At 34.2% G+C, this 15,289-nt stretch overlaps 1 protein-coding gene across 2 annotated transcripts; it reads right to left on the bottom strand.

Annotated features, from left to right (window-relative positions):
• Nucleotides 1–1,614: 1,614 nt before the first annotated feature.
• On the bottom strand, nucleotides 1,615–14,281 carry LOC128012814 (phosphate-regulating neutral endopeptidase PHEX-like). Of its 2 annotated transcripts, XM_052595359.1 has the most exons (23): nucleotides 14,139–14,280; nucleotides 13,667–14,010; nucleotides 10,580–10,636; nucleotides 10,173–10,334; nucleotides 10,008–10,091; nucleotides 9,165–9,391; nucleotides 8,979–9,047; nucleotides 8,764–8,880; nucleotides 8,568–8,651; nucleotides 7,181–7,323; nucleotides 6,873–6,966; nucleotides 6,662–6,790; nucleotides 5,739–5,840; nucleotides 5,570–5,647; nucleotides 5,344–5,447; nucleotides 5,201–5,259; nucleotides 4,405–4,459; nucleotides 4,238–4,305; nucleotides 4,024–4,154; nucleotides 3,854–3,919; nucleotides 3,292–3,396; nucleotides 2,260–2,336; nucleotides 1,615–2,174 (listed from the first exon to the last, which is right to left on the bottom strand). In XM_052595359.1, the coding sequence occupies exons 2-23, from the start codon at nucleotides 13,788–13,790 to the stop codon at nucleotides 2,072–2,074; spliced, it is 2,238 nt and encodes a 745-aa protein (XP_052451319.1). In that variant the 5' UTR covers nucleotides 13,791–14,010; nucleotides 14,139–14,280; the 3' UTR covers nucleotides 1,615–2,071. The 2 variants fall into 2 exon arrangements, 1 of the variants encoding a protein (XP_052451319.1); XR_008183189.1 differs by lacking the exon at nucleotides 1,615–2,174 and having other exon boundaries at nucleotides 2,293–2,336; nucleotides 4,019–4,154; nucleotides 14,139–14,281.
• Between the last annotated feature and the right edge of the window lie 1,008 nt (nucleotides 14,282–15,289).

The raw sequence follows: 15,289 nt of genomic DNA, 5'->3' as shown, positions 1-15,289 counted from the left end.
CAATGCATAACATACATGTACAGTATATATATGTGTATGCTATGCATTGAGTATGTTACTGAACCCATTTATTGAAACTAACTGAAATAATAAAAAAATACACAAATATATATATATATATTTATGTTGTTTAAGATCATTTTAGATGAAGTATAGCATGTGACACTGCAGGGCACAGTTGTGCTCTCACATTCACAAGCCTTATGCTTCAGTGGATGAACTGGCTGCCTCTGGCATTGTTCTACAAAACTCATTCTCGCCACCTCCAGCTTTCTCTCTCTCTTTCATCTCCAGTTTCCTCCGGGCAGAATGAAGATTTGGCCCCCTGGACATTTGAACCCATTAAACTGTGTGGCTCTCTTTCTCCCAGCTCCTCAGAATGACAGCAAACACTACTACACACAGACTGACGGATGCATCTCCTCAGGAGCTCTGGGCTATTTTTGGACCTTTCCTTTTTAGCACTCCAATCAATGAAATTCCGTGTTCCACCGTTTTGTCCCCACGAGACTTCTTCTGTTATTTCTGCGTAAATGGAGGTCAAAGCAATTGATTTTGATTCACATCCTATCTGCATTATTGGACTACTGCAGTGTGTGTATGTGTGTGCGCTTAATTCATGTTCTGAGTTTATATCCAACATGGCTGATTCCATTTTTCATTCATCCAATTTCTTCCTGTGCTTGATTAGATACTTGTTTCCTAATTGGTCACATGAAAAAAAAAAGACATTTGCTTTTTTTTTCATTCCCTACACCCTTAAAGGAACAATTCACCCAAAAATTGCTGTTTGCTGAAAACTTACTCAAACTCAGGCCATCAAAAATGTTGATGAATTTGGTGCTTCATCAAAACCGATTTGGAGAAATGTAGTATTACATCACTTGCTCACCAGTGGATCCTGTGAAGTGAATGGGTGCTGTCAGGATTAGCTGATAAAAACTTTGCAATTGTCCACACGACTCCAGTCCTTCAATTAACATCTTTTAAGACAAAATGCGGCATGTTTTTATGAAATAAATCAATCAAGTCATTTTAACTTTAAACATTAAACGTTGTTGCAGATATATTAATCTTTTTTATTAAATTACTAAATCTCTTATCCCAGCAAAATATGTAGAGACAAAGGATATTTGACCTGATCGCCCTGTCTGTTTTTATTCTGCTACAGTATAATGACTGGCTGAATGTATATTATGCTGCTTATTACATGGCCAAATGGATGAATAAATATATATTTTAACAGACAGGAAATGGCGTCTATAAAAAATATTTCTATTTGCATAAACTATTTCAGCTTTAAACATGAAATAAAAATTCACCTTGTCTTTTTTATATAAATGCATGTATTAGATTGCATTTTTAATGACTATAATGGTATTTTTTTACCTTAATTAAATTACTATTTTAATTTTAATCAAAATTTAACAATAAATTATAATTTATTCTTACCAGTAATCTTACCACTTAATCTTGAGTAAGTTTTCTTACCAATACTAAAGCAAAGATCTGTTTTATCTGTTCAGGACTTTACCATGTAAAATACACCAAAATAGACTGTTTTTTTCTACAAAGAAGAAAACCAAAACAAAACCACAAGAACAATTTGAAAACCTCAGGAAAACAATAATTATTTACTTGTGTTTTCAATAAAGTAAAACGTCAGACAATGTTAACTGTTATCAACAACATTGAAAATGAGAATAATAATTTATAACACTCTTAAAGCAACAGTGCCACCTAATTTGTTTGTGAAAAAAAAAAAAAAAAACAGTGATGAACCAAAGGAAGGCCTCAAGGGAATTTTGATGGTCCGTATGGCATTTGCACATATTAATTGAGGTCAGACAGTAAAACGCAGATCTGGCTGAAAGCGCTCAGGTTTTAGGCACTGTACGTATTTTCGACAGTGTTCCAGTGGCTGAAGGAGGGCCAGGCGCTCAGTGGTCAGCACGGCCCTAGGGTTCAGTGTTAGTAACCGCTGGTTCTCTTTAAGAAACCAGTGAACGGGACAAAATAAGGAGGTTTGGGTTGTGCTGTGATTGAAATCTTCACAAGGTCCTCTTTTTCATTACCACACTCGACAGGACTCCGCTCCCCTGTTCATGACTGAAGATTCAGGGCAGTTAAACGCTTTACGGAACTCTTCATAGTTGCTCATCGCCCCGATAACCCTTCATCATAGTAACAAGAGTAAAGTGAGTGACATTGAAGGATAAGGGGTGCAGTATAGATGTAAATGATATTAATGCATCATACCTATATTTAGGAGGGCTGTGAGCTCCACTCTGAATCTGATCACGTGCTGCTTCTGGTCTGTAGGCATTACAGCGAACCTAAAAATTACAACATATGCACAACAAATCAATGGAGTCCCATTTAAAGCAAGACACTTAAGGAAAAACCAATTGGTTTTCATGCACTGGTCAGTTTTTAGATCGTTGGTATTTGGCTTTTCGTAATATGACGTTTCAGACAAGTACAAAGAAAATTTCTAAAAACGATTTTAAGTATTTATTTTATTAGACTTACTGTGCTCTATTTGCTTTTGTAGATTTCAGTTCCAATATATATCTTTAAAAGCCATTTTCTTAAAACATCAGTTCAATAGCACTTAGACACATTCCACTTTTGTTTTATATTCTACATTCTGTAGGTTTTAACAAAGTGTTTGTTAATAAATCATTTGCCTGATTCTACAAAATTGCATTCCTACAACATAATGAAAAACATTTTTTTTCCTGGCTGTTTTCAGTATTTTCTGATTAATGTAGTAATAAATGAAAATCTCCTAAAAAATATTGAAACAAGATTTTTGAACCTGGCATTATAAAGTGTAAAAATTCTGCAAATGAGTGCTTATTTAATTGGATAATGCATAATTTGCATATCTGATTTGATAAAACTTTTTAAAGCAATTTTTAATGGAATCAATTAACTTCGGAAGTATTGTCATACTTATGAGTTAAACTTCTTACCATATTAACCTGGACTGTTTTGTCTAAAGTACATTTGCAAGTAATTTATTTGAAGTATTCACTTTGATAGTTATCAGAAAGTGCATACTTTTGAGTGTGTACTAAAACTACCATGTCATAAAATGTTTATTCTAATCTTGCATGCTACTGATACACACAAAAAATAAAATGAAAAAAGCCATATTACTTATAATATAGTAAGCCACATTATTATAGTTTTTCAACAAATTCAAATTTTTAAGAATAAAATATTATGTTTGTTACATCTGACATTTTAGCCTAAATATTTATGTGCGAAATGCAGAATACTGACATGAGCATAACTGAGGAAGAACAGTTGGTTGTTGGTCAGACCCACACCAGGCAGGAGAGGCTCCTCGACTCCTGCTCTCTCTTTTTCAATCCATCTCCTATAGGCCTGCAGACAAGTTCACATGTACATAAATATATACACCAAAGCAGACACACTATTAAAGGAATTGCAAAAAAAAAACAAAAAACAAAAAAACATTTTCATTCCACATTTTCTTTCATCTATGAAACACAAACTGAGGAACTGATATTTTTTGCTGGCCACTTAAAACTGTGCTTTCAAGCTTCAAAAAAAGAAGAAAAACCATTCAAATATGATGAAATGAATAAGATACCAATGTACAGTTTGTGAATGAATCATAGTTTTGAGTCACATTTTTATATGAATCAGTTGATCCAGTTATCAGACTGAATGCTGTGTACACAAATCAACAACAAATTTTAACCAACTCTCCAAATTTCCCTTTTTTGATCCATCAGACTTTGGAATGAGACTTACTGAGTCGACGGTACATCAGATTCAGGTCACTTTAGGATAATTATAGTGGAAAATGCTGTAATACCCTGAAAGATTCTCTTATCCCTCCGTTGTCAGCAATGTTCTCTGCCAGAGTCCTTTTCCCCTTGACCTTGAGAAGGGATTGTGGGTATTAAGTATTAGATTGGAAGCTCTGCTTCATTTTGATGACACGTTCAAACAGGAATGCATTAAAAAGGCTGGTGCCTACTGTACATTTAGCCCCGCCTCTTTCCAGTTGTAACTGTTGTACTGGTCAATCATGCATTGTGTCTTTTCAGTGAAGCGGGTGATTGAGGAGTTGCTCCACCACTGGTCCAGGTTCCCATCTTTGTCATATTTTCTGCCTAGATGAACACAGATGTCCTTAAGAATCAGCTGTCATCATGGCAGCACATGTTGAGACTCATAATAAATCAAATGGCCTCACCATTGTTATCAAAGCCATGGGTCAGTTCATGCCCCACAATTACTCCGATGGCTCCATAGCTCAAGGATCTGACACATTTTTCACATTTTATGAATTATTTTTCCTAGAAATCCACATAATCTCAAGCATACTATGAAACATAAATCAAAAGAGTGACTATGTCTCACCGAGGGTAGTCAAGTCCCCAGAAAAATGGCTTCTGAAGTTCTCCCGCAGGGAATCCTGGGTAGAAGAAGACAGTTTAATTAGCCACCAGATAAATGAAGATTGGGATCAGGTATATCTAAACACATCCAACATCTAACACAGAGAACGTACTACTATTACACCTGATGGATACCAAACCAGAAATGCTTTTTATAACTCATATTATACTGGATATTGTTTATCATTATTAGTAATGCACTTTTAAAGGCAAAATGTTGTTACTGAGGCTGATATGAACACCAAATTGTGTAGTAAAATATACACCCACATTAATGTATTCAAGTATTTTATGACCACCAAGGCTACATTTAGGTCAAAAATAGAATAAAAAAAGTGATATTGTGATATATATTTTTACAATTAAAAAAAATCACAGTTTTCTGTATACTATATTTTCATATATTTTAAAATGTAATTCATTCCTGTGATGGCAAAGATTAATTTTCAGAAATTATTCTAATATGCTAATCGGTGCTCAAGTAGCATTACTTCTTATTATTATTATCAATGTTGAAAACAGTTGTGCGTCTTAATCTATTTTTTAATAATTTAAATAATAATAAATTTATTGCATCCTTGCTAAATAAAAGTTTACATTTCTTTCAAGTCTTAATATTTTTTAAGACAAAAGTCTATATATGTATATATATTTTTATAGAAAAATAGGAAAATATTACAACCACTGTGATTGACCAATTAAAACCAAGTATTCAATAGAGCTCTTTATTTATTTATGAACTGAAAATCATTACTCACTGATCTGATTAGTAGACGAGCTGTAAAACGCATTTACTGTTGTTGGGTTGGTGAACCACCTGAGGGGAAAAAAGTGATGTTTCATCATGTTCAAAGGCAGATTCATCTCATTTGAACAGGCTTTGAAAATGCTGACATCTTACTCTGTGCGTGGGACTGTTTTCCTCAGCCAGCCGATGTCAGACTGAGCTATGAACTTCAGGGTCTGCATGACGTTCCCAAAGTAATCTGTCTCTCTGAACACCAACTGTGCATAAACATAAAACCGTAATGACTTTGAGTTGCACTGATGTCTGCCAAACACAAAACAGTTCAACTGAATAACAAAATCAATAAGATGATCTAAATCTGGAAAGCTTGCAAACATACTTGTTTGAGGTCCTCATTAATATACGTGTCGTTTAAGATGAAGTCTGGGTAACCCACTTTCGCCAAGACTGCATGAGCCTAACATGAAATATTGACAGTAATGATGTGAAAAAGAACACTTTCATTGATGCTGTGTATTCATAGCTGTCACAAATACACTGGAAAACACCTTTTCTGTTGCTTTTCTCTTTGTTTCTTTATCCATCCAGTCATTCTCCTTCTCAAGCATGTCAATAAATGCCCAACGGATACCATTTATCAGTTCCTCCATCTTCATAAATGTTGAAAGACAATCATCAGAGGAGCATTCAATAGCATGTTTATCTGTTTTATAGTAAAATGAGATCCAACGGTTTATGAGTGTTATTCAGGATTAGATCCACCAGATGGGGACAGAAATTAAATCAATCACACCGAATCCTAGAGCAGTGGTTGCTGAAAAATCAGCTTTGCCATTAAAGGAATACATTTCTTTTTTAAAAAACAGATTAAAATGGAAACAATTATTTTAAATTGTAATAATGTTTCATAATATTTTTTAATCTACTAAATGCAGCCCTTTTGAACAGTAGCATATGTTAATGTTATTTATTCCTCTTACTGCAGGCAAATAAGCATCAGCAAAAATAGAAATATTGTGCAATATTAATATGACTTTTCTATTTTAATACATATATAAACATGTTATTTATAACTGCATGGCAAAGCTTGCAGTAAAAGTTTTTGTTTAGACAATAAATGTGTGTGTACTGTGTTTATTTATTATGTATTTATAAATACACACACATGCATGTATATATTTAAGAAAAATATGCTATGTTTATATATATATATATATATATATATATATATATTATAAATTATATAAATATATGCATGTAAATATATGTAAACATTTTCAAAATATATATTGTAAGTGTATGTATTTGTACGTACATAATAAATAAACACAGTACACACACATTTATTATGTAAACAAAATATGTTTATTTTGGATGCGATTAATCACGATTAATCATTTAAAAGCACTATATATATATGTTTGTGTGTGTGTGTCTGTGTGTGAATAGTTTTGCCTATTATAAGTCATACCATGTGTTTCTTGTCCTCTTGGAAATGCTTATCGACAAAGAGCCTACCGGTGGCATAGATGAGTGTGTTTTCTACATAATTCACACACTTGTCCCAACGAGGGGTCAGAGAGGTGGTCCCTGTGGTAACCTGAGAAGAGACGGATATTTAATATTGTAAACCACAGCAAATCTATTTTTGGAGAGTTACATTGAGGATGTTGTCCACTAACCCGAGCAAAGTCCAGGTATCTATAGAGAAAGCGTCGACTCAAGGTAGTGATTCTGGAAAAAACTGATCTCCATATGACGTAATTGGCAACTGTCCTGGGGCGAGGGTGGAAAAAAAATTGGAGCAGATGAATTACAGAGTAATCCTGACTCTGTTATTGAGCAGAACAGGTAATAAACAGAAAGGACATATAAACAGCACGCACAGTGATCACACAAGTGACAGTGTCCAGACCCACAGAGGCAGAGCCTCAGGGCTGTGATGTAGGTTTTAATGAGGTTTTCATATTTTTAAAAGCTGTCTGGATACCTGGTTTCTGTGGCGTTGATGAGTTTGAAGAGGTCTTTAAAGTATTGTGGGGCACGTACGATCACCTGCTCTGAAGAGGAGATTTTCAGATCTGGGTACAGCTCAGTGTCAATCACCGCTTTGACAAAATCCAGCCAGTTAAACTGCAAAAGAAAAAAAAAAAACTTGAAATGAAATAAATAGATAGAAATATCACTAAACAATAGCTATGTTTTGTATGGATGCTTGTTTCCGCCACAGACTTGAAAAAAAAAAAATATAAATAAATAGGTAATTGCAACTTTATATATACATTCCTGTCTTTTCCTGCATTTATGAGTTTATAATTCACAATTCTGACATTTTGGTTAATTGTAAGATTTAAATGAGTTTACAACTTGTAATCGTAAGATATAAACTTGGGATTTAAAGAAAAAAGTCTGAATTGTGAGATAAAAAGTTAACAATAACCCTTTTTTATTTATTCTGTGGTGAAAACATACAAACAGAAAAACATGATTGCAAGATGTAAAGTCACAATTATGACTTTAAAACGTGCAATTGCAATATATAGTCATAATTAAAACTTTTTTCTTGTAATTATGAGTTTATTTCTTACGATTCTACTGTTTTTCCCGCACAATTTTGTGAAAAAAAAAGGAATTACCATTAAACTAGTTCTGTCTGAATATACTCAAAATTATGCTTGATAAAAACCAATCACAATTGTGAGATATTAACTCAGAAGAACTGCAAGAAATTAACTCACAGAGTCAGAATCATGAGAAATAAAAAGTTAGAACTGTGTGAGGAAAAAGACACAATTATCTTTTTTAATTCTATGGCAAAAATAAAAGTAAAGGATTGTAAGATGTGAATGAATTTATAACTTGCAATTATATTATATAAACTTGGAATTTAAAGAAAAATGTCTGAATTGTGAGATAGAAAGTTACTAATTTTTTATTTATTCAGTGGTGAAAACAAACATAAAAATGAATTGCGAAATGTAAACTTGCAATTATGAGTTCAAAACTTGCAACTGCAATTTATAGTAAAAAAAAGTGAGATAAAAACTAACAGTTTTGAGAAAAGAACACACAGTCATTGTTAGTTGATGATACCAAATGCATAACTAATTGAACCAGGATTCAAAGTGCTACATAAAAGAAGCATTTTTTCTAAAAAAGGCAGCAGTGGGGTATTCATAAGCGTCAAATGAATGGAATTGTACAGTAGTTATCGTTATGTGATAAAAAAGTAAAAAATAACAATTTTAAAAATGATTAATGCAATTAACACAGCGTCATCTTTGTTCAACTGGCTCATATATTTGTTTACTACCAAGCAAATGTGTGTGTATATCATAATACCTAATATATATTTATATTAATAATAATGTACTTACATTTGGAACAGTGCGCTGCAGTTTGGACAAGCTGTACTTGTTGTACATGTTCTCACTGGTGCGGTTCTCGTAGGGAATCACAATCTACAGAAGAGCACACACTCCATTGAAGCATCAAGTACCTTGACAGCAGTGTTTTCTTTCTCAATGCCAGTGCTTTGAAGGAATTTGGTTTCTCCAGTGTTTTGGTGCTCACCTGTGCAAGTTTGATTTCAAAGTCAAGTACTGGTTTCATCTGAGCCTCAGCATCCTGCTCACTGGCTCCCAGCATGACAGAAACATCAACCATCAACCTTAAAAGAGCTTCTCGGTACTGCAGAGAGGCACGAAAAGAAAAGTTTGAGAATGCTGGGAAATAAGCAGGGCCGACTGTGTGTAATGATATACAGGTTGACAGATGTACCGATGTACCATTTGTGCCTCGGTTGTGTTGGTGATGTAATCTTCTCTGGATGACAGTGACAAAGAGGCCTGATCCAGCTAAAAAAAGAAGTGGAGTTTTCATTCTTCCCTCAATTTTATTGTTTGGACAAACAGGTAGCCCCGCCCCAAACTCACGCCATTGGTTGAACCCAAACTCATGTAGCCTGGTCTCACCTTGATGATGTACCGGCTTGAGTTCTTGTCATCAGGAGAGACATAAAGCCGAATAAGGACGGACTTGCCGTGCTGACTGCGTATCTGCGCCAGTGTCTCCAGCAAGTTAAACTGAGACTCCACCCACCGCGAGGAAGAGCCCAAGGCATCACCTAACACCGGCCAGCGGAATTCCTTCTGCTTTAGATTCTTCAGCAGAGGTTTTGCATCCACAATCTCCAGAGCAGCTGTCAGGATAGAGGGATGAAGGGAGTGATGGAGAAATAACATTTATTCACTTGGCGGATGCTTGCATTAGTAAAGCAGGGATTCCTAAACTTTTAAGTCAACTGAAGCTCTAAAACATTTCATTGAATTTCCCCCTTGAGATTGCCAAATAATATTAAAAACAAGTTAACAACATATTTGCTTATTCACAGTTCTCTGATGCCATTTATTGTTTAAAAGCATTAAGAATAATACAGTATATATACACTGTCATTCAAAAGTTGGAGATCAGTTAGATTATTATGTTTTTAAAGACATTTCTTATGCTCATCAAGGCCGTATTTATTTGATTAAAAATACAGGAAAAATAAAAATATTGGGAAATATTATTGCAAGTAAAAAAAAATGGGTTTCTATATTAATGTGCTTTTCAAATATTATTTATTCCAGTAATGCAAAGCTTAGTTTTCATCAGCCATTACTCCAGTGTTGATATTGATTGATTTAATTAATTAAGACAGAACTAGTTTTGTAACTTTTGGTTTTGAAGACATACTTTATATAAGAGAAAGAGCGAGGAAGTTAGGTAAGTAGATAATGCTGTGTGTATGAAACTGCAAAAAGCTTGGTTCTTACATTCATTCATGCAGGACATGTAGAGGACTTTGGCCTTCTTCACTGCCTCTATGTCACCTCCTCCGATGGGCTGCTCTAACAACTCTGTGGCACAAAGATTCAATATTAAATCAGCCTTATTTGGACTGAAGGTTTATTTGGGTCAGAATCATGTGGATCGTGCACCTTTCAGCTTGAGGTCTACATTCTGTCTGAGCCATGGGTATATCCCATAGCTAGATGAGTCTTCTGGAATGGGGTTGTCCCGGAGCCAGCCTCCACATGCGTACTTGTAGAAATCCTCACATGGTTCTACTGACTGATCTACCTTACTCAAGATGGAACCGGCTAGAGAAGACACATCAGCAAACACAGATTCAGCATTACAGTAATCTGAGAGAAGTAAACACAGTGTTCCCGCTGAACAGAGGTTTCTCTGAATGATAATGCCTGCTTATTATGTTCAGCAGAGTGAGTAAGTGCAGTTTAGGGAATTGCTGCTGTAGGTGGTTGCCTACTGGCCCAAGTTGGAAAAAAGTAAACATGATATTTTCTAGAATCTATACCTGTATGGCTTTATGATATAAGTTTACCTGCTTCGATACAATATGGGGTGAGGCAGATGTCATCATTGCTTGCTTTGTGTGTCACTACAGAGGCAGAGAAGAAGAAAAAAACTGTCAAGCAGACCGATCAAGACAGCTATGGCCTGAAATGACTGCCAAACACGCACACACACACAGAGAGAGATTCAGATGTCACAGGACAAAAACACAGTGCTTGCTCTACTACACACATTCCAAACAACTACAAACAGGGCTGGGGGAAAGTAACATGTTACAATATAATGTCCTTAAAAAGCAGCTAACTAGGTAATTTTCTTAAAAAAAAAAAGTTAATTACCTACTTTTGAATGACATTTTCTTAGCTGTATGTATGCATCCACTATTACATTAAATTATATTAAATTGAATCACAAAATATTATAGAAACACTATATTTAATATATAAATAACATGTATTACTATTTTAATTTAATTTAATTTAATTTAATTTTATTTTATTTTATTTTATTTTATTTTATTTTATTTTATTTTATTTTATTTTATTTTATTATTTTCCCCATATAAGAACTATATCCCTGTGTAGATGCGCTGCTTTCAATATATCTAGTTTAATTTGGGGTTATTATTGTTAACTAACACTAAAACTAAAACCAAAGCCATGATGATAATAATAACAATAACAACAACATTTTTCTTAATTTAAATAAATGGTAACTGAAATAAAATAAAATATTTATTTTAAAAAATTCTAATTTTAGCTAGTTGACAAAAAAGCTATATTTCCCATTTTCAGAATTTTATATATATATATATATATATATATATATATATATATATATATATATATATATATATATATATATATATATATATATATATATATAAAAATACAATGGTATTACAGTAATACTAAAATAACACTAACACTAAAAAATCATTGTATTTAATATATTTAGTACTTATATTTTTACAGAATTTAATTTAATTTAATTTAATTAAATTTTTGTTTGCCTAAGAACTCTAAGAACTATATTTCTTTCTTTATTTATATTTATATTTCCTTTATTCACCTTCACTGATTAGGATGTGAATGATATCATCACATTTGTCATAAAATGGTGAAAATTCTGAAATCCGGTTGTACAATGCTGTTATTCAACATTGTGTCCAAATACAGTGTGCACAGACCCTGCAGTAAACTGAATTAATGGAGCAAAATAAGAAATACATTTTTGCAATATCTGCTTCAGTGCACTGAAACCTGATCAGCGCACACTCTCCATGCAGAGGTCAGTGGAACTGTGTGAATTTGTTTCTGTGCGTTTGACTGAGCACAAACTGCATGTATGTTGTGGACAAGCATTGCTTTTAAAGGCCTGTGTTTATGGTTCAGTCCACAACTGGACAGCAGATGACCACAGCAGGATCCAGCACCCGGCCCCGTGGGACTGAGCCTCATTATCCCCACAAGCAGCAGACACAGCTGCGTGTGTGTGACTGGAATATGCACAGACAGAAATGAGCATAATTACACTCTTGTCTCACCACAAATATGCAGGCAGCCCTCAACAACAGAGAACAATAAAAACATCATTTATTTGCTGTCTCAACTGTACACCACCCAGAAAACGCTTATGTACTGTACACCAAAATACATCCACACACTCTCCTTTAGCCCCTCATGAGATGTACATTCACAATGTCTCATGTTCCACGAGACTCATTCACATCACTTCAGCACTCTTAAAGTGACAGTTCACCCAAATATGAAAATGTACTCACCCAATTTACTTCATTTACTCACCCTCATGTCATTCAACAAATTGTAAAGGGCATTTTATGGTGCTTATTGGAGTTTAAACTATATTAGTTTATATATATATAATACTGATTTCATCTCTCATTTAATTAATTTTTTTCAGCCACATAAAAAAGGGATTTTGTGACTTTTTTACTTAAAATTCTGACGTTTCTTACCAGAATTGCAAAAACCTGTCCTCCTTAGTTACTGTTGCTATCTCTGACAAGCCATGCCGCTTTCACACTACACATTCTTACACAGTAAAAAATTCACCGAGGAGCAAAGAGGAAACACAACAAGCCGGCAGACAAGACAGAGCAGGTTACTTCTGGTTAGAAACAAGGTCTCAGCTTTCAAATTTGATCATTTTTTAAGAAATTAAAGCAATAACACTGTTTTGTGGCTCTTTAAGTGTCATGACAGTTCACTGTAGCGTCTCAGTTCAAGCAGCACAAGTGAACCTATTGTCTTTTCATATTTACTTAAAGCACAAAATGAACACGAATGAACAGAACGTATTTTATTTCAACCGCGGAGACTTCAATACACAATATTTGTCAAATTTAAGTCCACCAAATGAATCTACTCTCTGCTGTCTGATTTGTTTGTCAGACAAGAAAGCGGATCCAGTGTTATGATTGGTCAGATCGCCTGTCAATCAAGCTCTTTTTCCACAAAATTCTGATTTATTTCTTGCAATTGCAAGTTGATGTCTCACAATTCAGATTTTCTTTTTAATATCTCACAATTCTGAGAAGCAATATATAGATGGTCCATAAAACAGAATTACAAAAATTTCACAATTGTAAGAAAAAACATAATTTACTATATAGGTAAATACAATTACTTCCATACAAGTTATACATGTGGGAAACTGGGGTTGGATGACTTAATGACAGAATTTTCATTTTTAGGTCAACTATGCCTTTAAAAATACACTTTTTCCTAAACATAAGCACCCACATTCCCAAATGACACAAAAATACACACTCACAGCCTTCTAGCCTCCAAACTTTAAAGTCACATATACATGTTTTCTAACCAGAGCTCGTATACTTACGGTGCTAATTACAGCCTTCAAAGACACGCTGTGTGTGTAACAGAATACACTCCAAAAATAATCTCACACACAAACACACATAGAGTATGAACACAGTTCAACTGACCTTAGAGTACAAATATCTATCTATCTATCTATCTATCTATCTATCTATCTATCTATCTATCTATCTATCTATCTATCTATCTATCTATCTATCAAATGTAATGTGCAATATAAAGCGAGTAGGTAATTGTGCATGCAGTTTACTCACCCGTGATGACAGCTATCAGTAGTGCAATGCAGACACACACACACACTGCTAGTGCGGCTTTCAGGAGAGTGTTGGGGCCCGCGCTCGCTTTGGATCCTTCTCTCCCCAGCCTCTCCATTTCCATACTACCTCTGAGTTGAGTGTGTTCTCTCTCTTTCTATTCCTCCCTCTATCCCTCACCCGGTTTTCACCCCTCCTGGCCTGGAGTTATGCGCTTTAAGTCCTGATCCCAGGTCTGTGGTCCTTTTGGGGCCGTGTCGAGACGTCTCTCCTCACAGGTCTCAGATCAGTGGCAGATGCACAGCATGAAGAGTCATGCTCTACTTGCCAAAGAGTATCCCAGACTAAGAGAGAGGATAGGAGAGAATAGAACAGGCGAAAAGGGAGGGGAAAGAGGGTGAAGGAGAGAGTTAGGAGATCCAAGAGTAGGAGGAATTATTTTCCTTAGTGCCAACTGGAGCACCTTACTTACAGGAGTAATTATGTGGCGTCCTGCAGGAAGGGCGGGATGACTGGATGTGTGTGTATATATGTGGCTCAGCCTCTATATAGTCTGTGTTTATGCGCAAGGTGTGTGTTTTCTGAGTCCCTGCACCTGCCCACTCAACACTAAGTTTGAGATGATGAGCCCTACAGTTAAATGTAACCACTTCCCTGTTTATTTTTAGAATGTCCCACAACATAAAATAGAACGAGGAACATACACGGTGTGATGATGATGATGTGTCCGTGCCAGGACACAATCTACTGTACATACAGAGTTTCCTAGACAAAGTTTTGTCTAATATATCTGATCATTTTATCTGGGCTGTGTGGACATGAAAATGGACGTGTGGCACGAGAGCATGTGAATAGTGTCAGTTTGTTTGTGATCTGATCTTATCACTGACGAATACATCAATGTTTATTTATCAGTTTAACTGCTTGCTTGAGATGCTCCTTATGATAAAAAAAAAAAAAAAAAAACATTTTCAAAAGAATGTGATGATTTTCAAAGACAGAATCACAATTAGAATAGCCTGAAAAATCTCATTTTTTATGTATTTAATTAAATAACATTTTAGCTATAAAAAAACTAATTATTCGTCTTACAAGTTGTGTATTTTGAATATTAATATTAAATATTTAGAGTATTTAAAATATTAAATATATAAATCAATATAAATATAATATAATATAAATATATAATATAAAAATATAAATCAAATACACAAATTAATGATCTTTAAAAAAAAGCATCATGGCCCCTTTAATACTGAAGTACTAAAATAACTCAAACAAAATAAAGTAAAACTTAAAACTAAAACTTAATAAAAAAAAACTATGTAAACATTAAAAATCTAATAAAAATGACAAACACAACAAAATCCCTGGAACTTTAATTTTAAACTAAATTAATTCTAATATAATAACAAACAAAAAAATTAAGGCATACTAAATTAACACTGCATGGTAATGCAATGTTCATGTTATACCTTATTGTATTACCATGTAATTCAAGGTAAGCCATGGTATTGGCATTATAATACCATGGTATGAACACTCTACTCTACGTACCGTATGGGTAAATGCAAGTATTTCCTTAATCTATTTGTACAAACAGACTGTGGACATGCAGTGTCT

The sequence above is a fragment of the Carassius gibelio genome, chromosome B24, assembly GCF_023724105.1.
Source record: "Carassius gibelio isolate Cgi1373 ecotype wild population from Czech Republic chromosome B24, carGib1.2-hapl.c, whole genome shotgun sequence".
Lineage (NCBI taxonomy): Eukaryota > Metazoa > Chordata > Actinopteri > Cypriniformes > Cyprinidae > Carassius > Carassius gibelio.
This window is presented reverse-complemented; position numbering and strand designations above follow the sequence as displayed.

What these genes read in the sequence shown, in the direction of transcription:
- LOC128012814 (XM_052595359.1), bottom strand. Translation starts at nt 13,790, where the DNA reads ATGGAAATGGAGAGGCTGGGGAGAGAAGGATCCAAAGCGAGCGCGGGC. An exon ending in ACTGATAGCTGTCATCACGG is followed by an intron (nt 10,637 to 13,666) that starts GTGAGTAAACTG and finishes CTGCCTCTGTAG; the next exon opens with TGACACACAAAGCAAGCAAT. An exon ending in ATCAACGCCACAGAAACCAG is followed by an intron (nt 6,967 to 7,180) that starts GTATCCAGACAG and finishes CCCTCGCCCCAG; the next exon opens with GACAGTTGCCAATTACGTCA.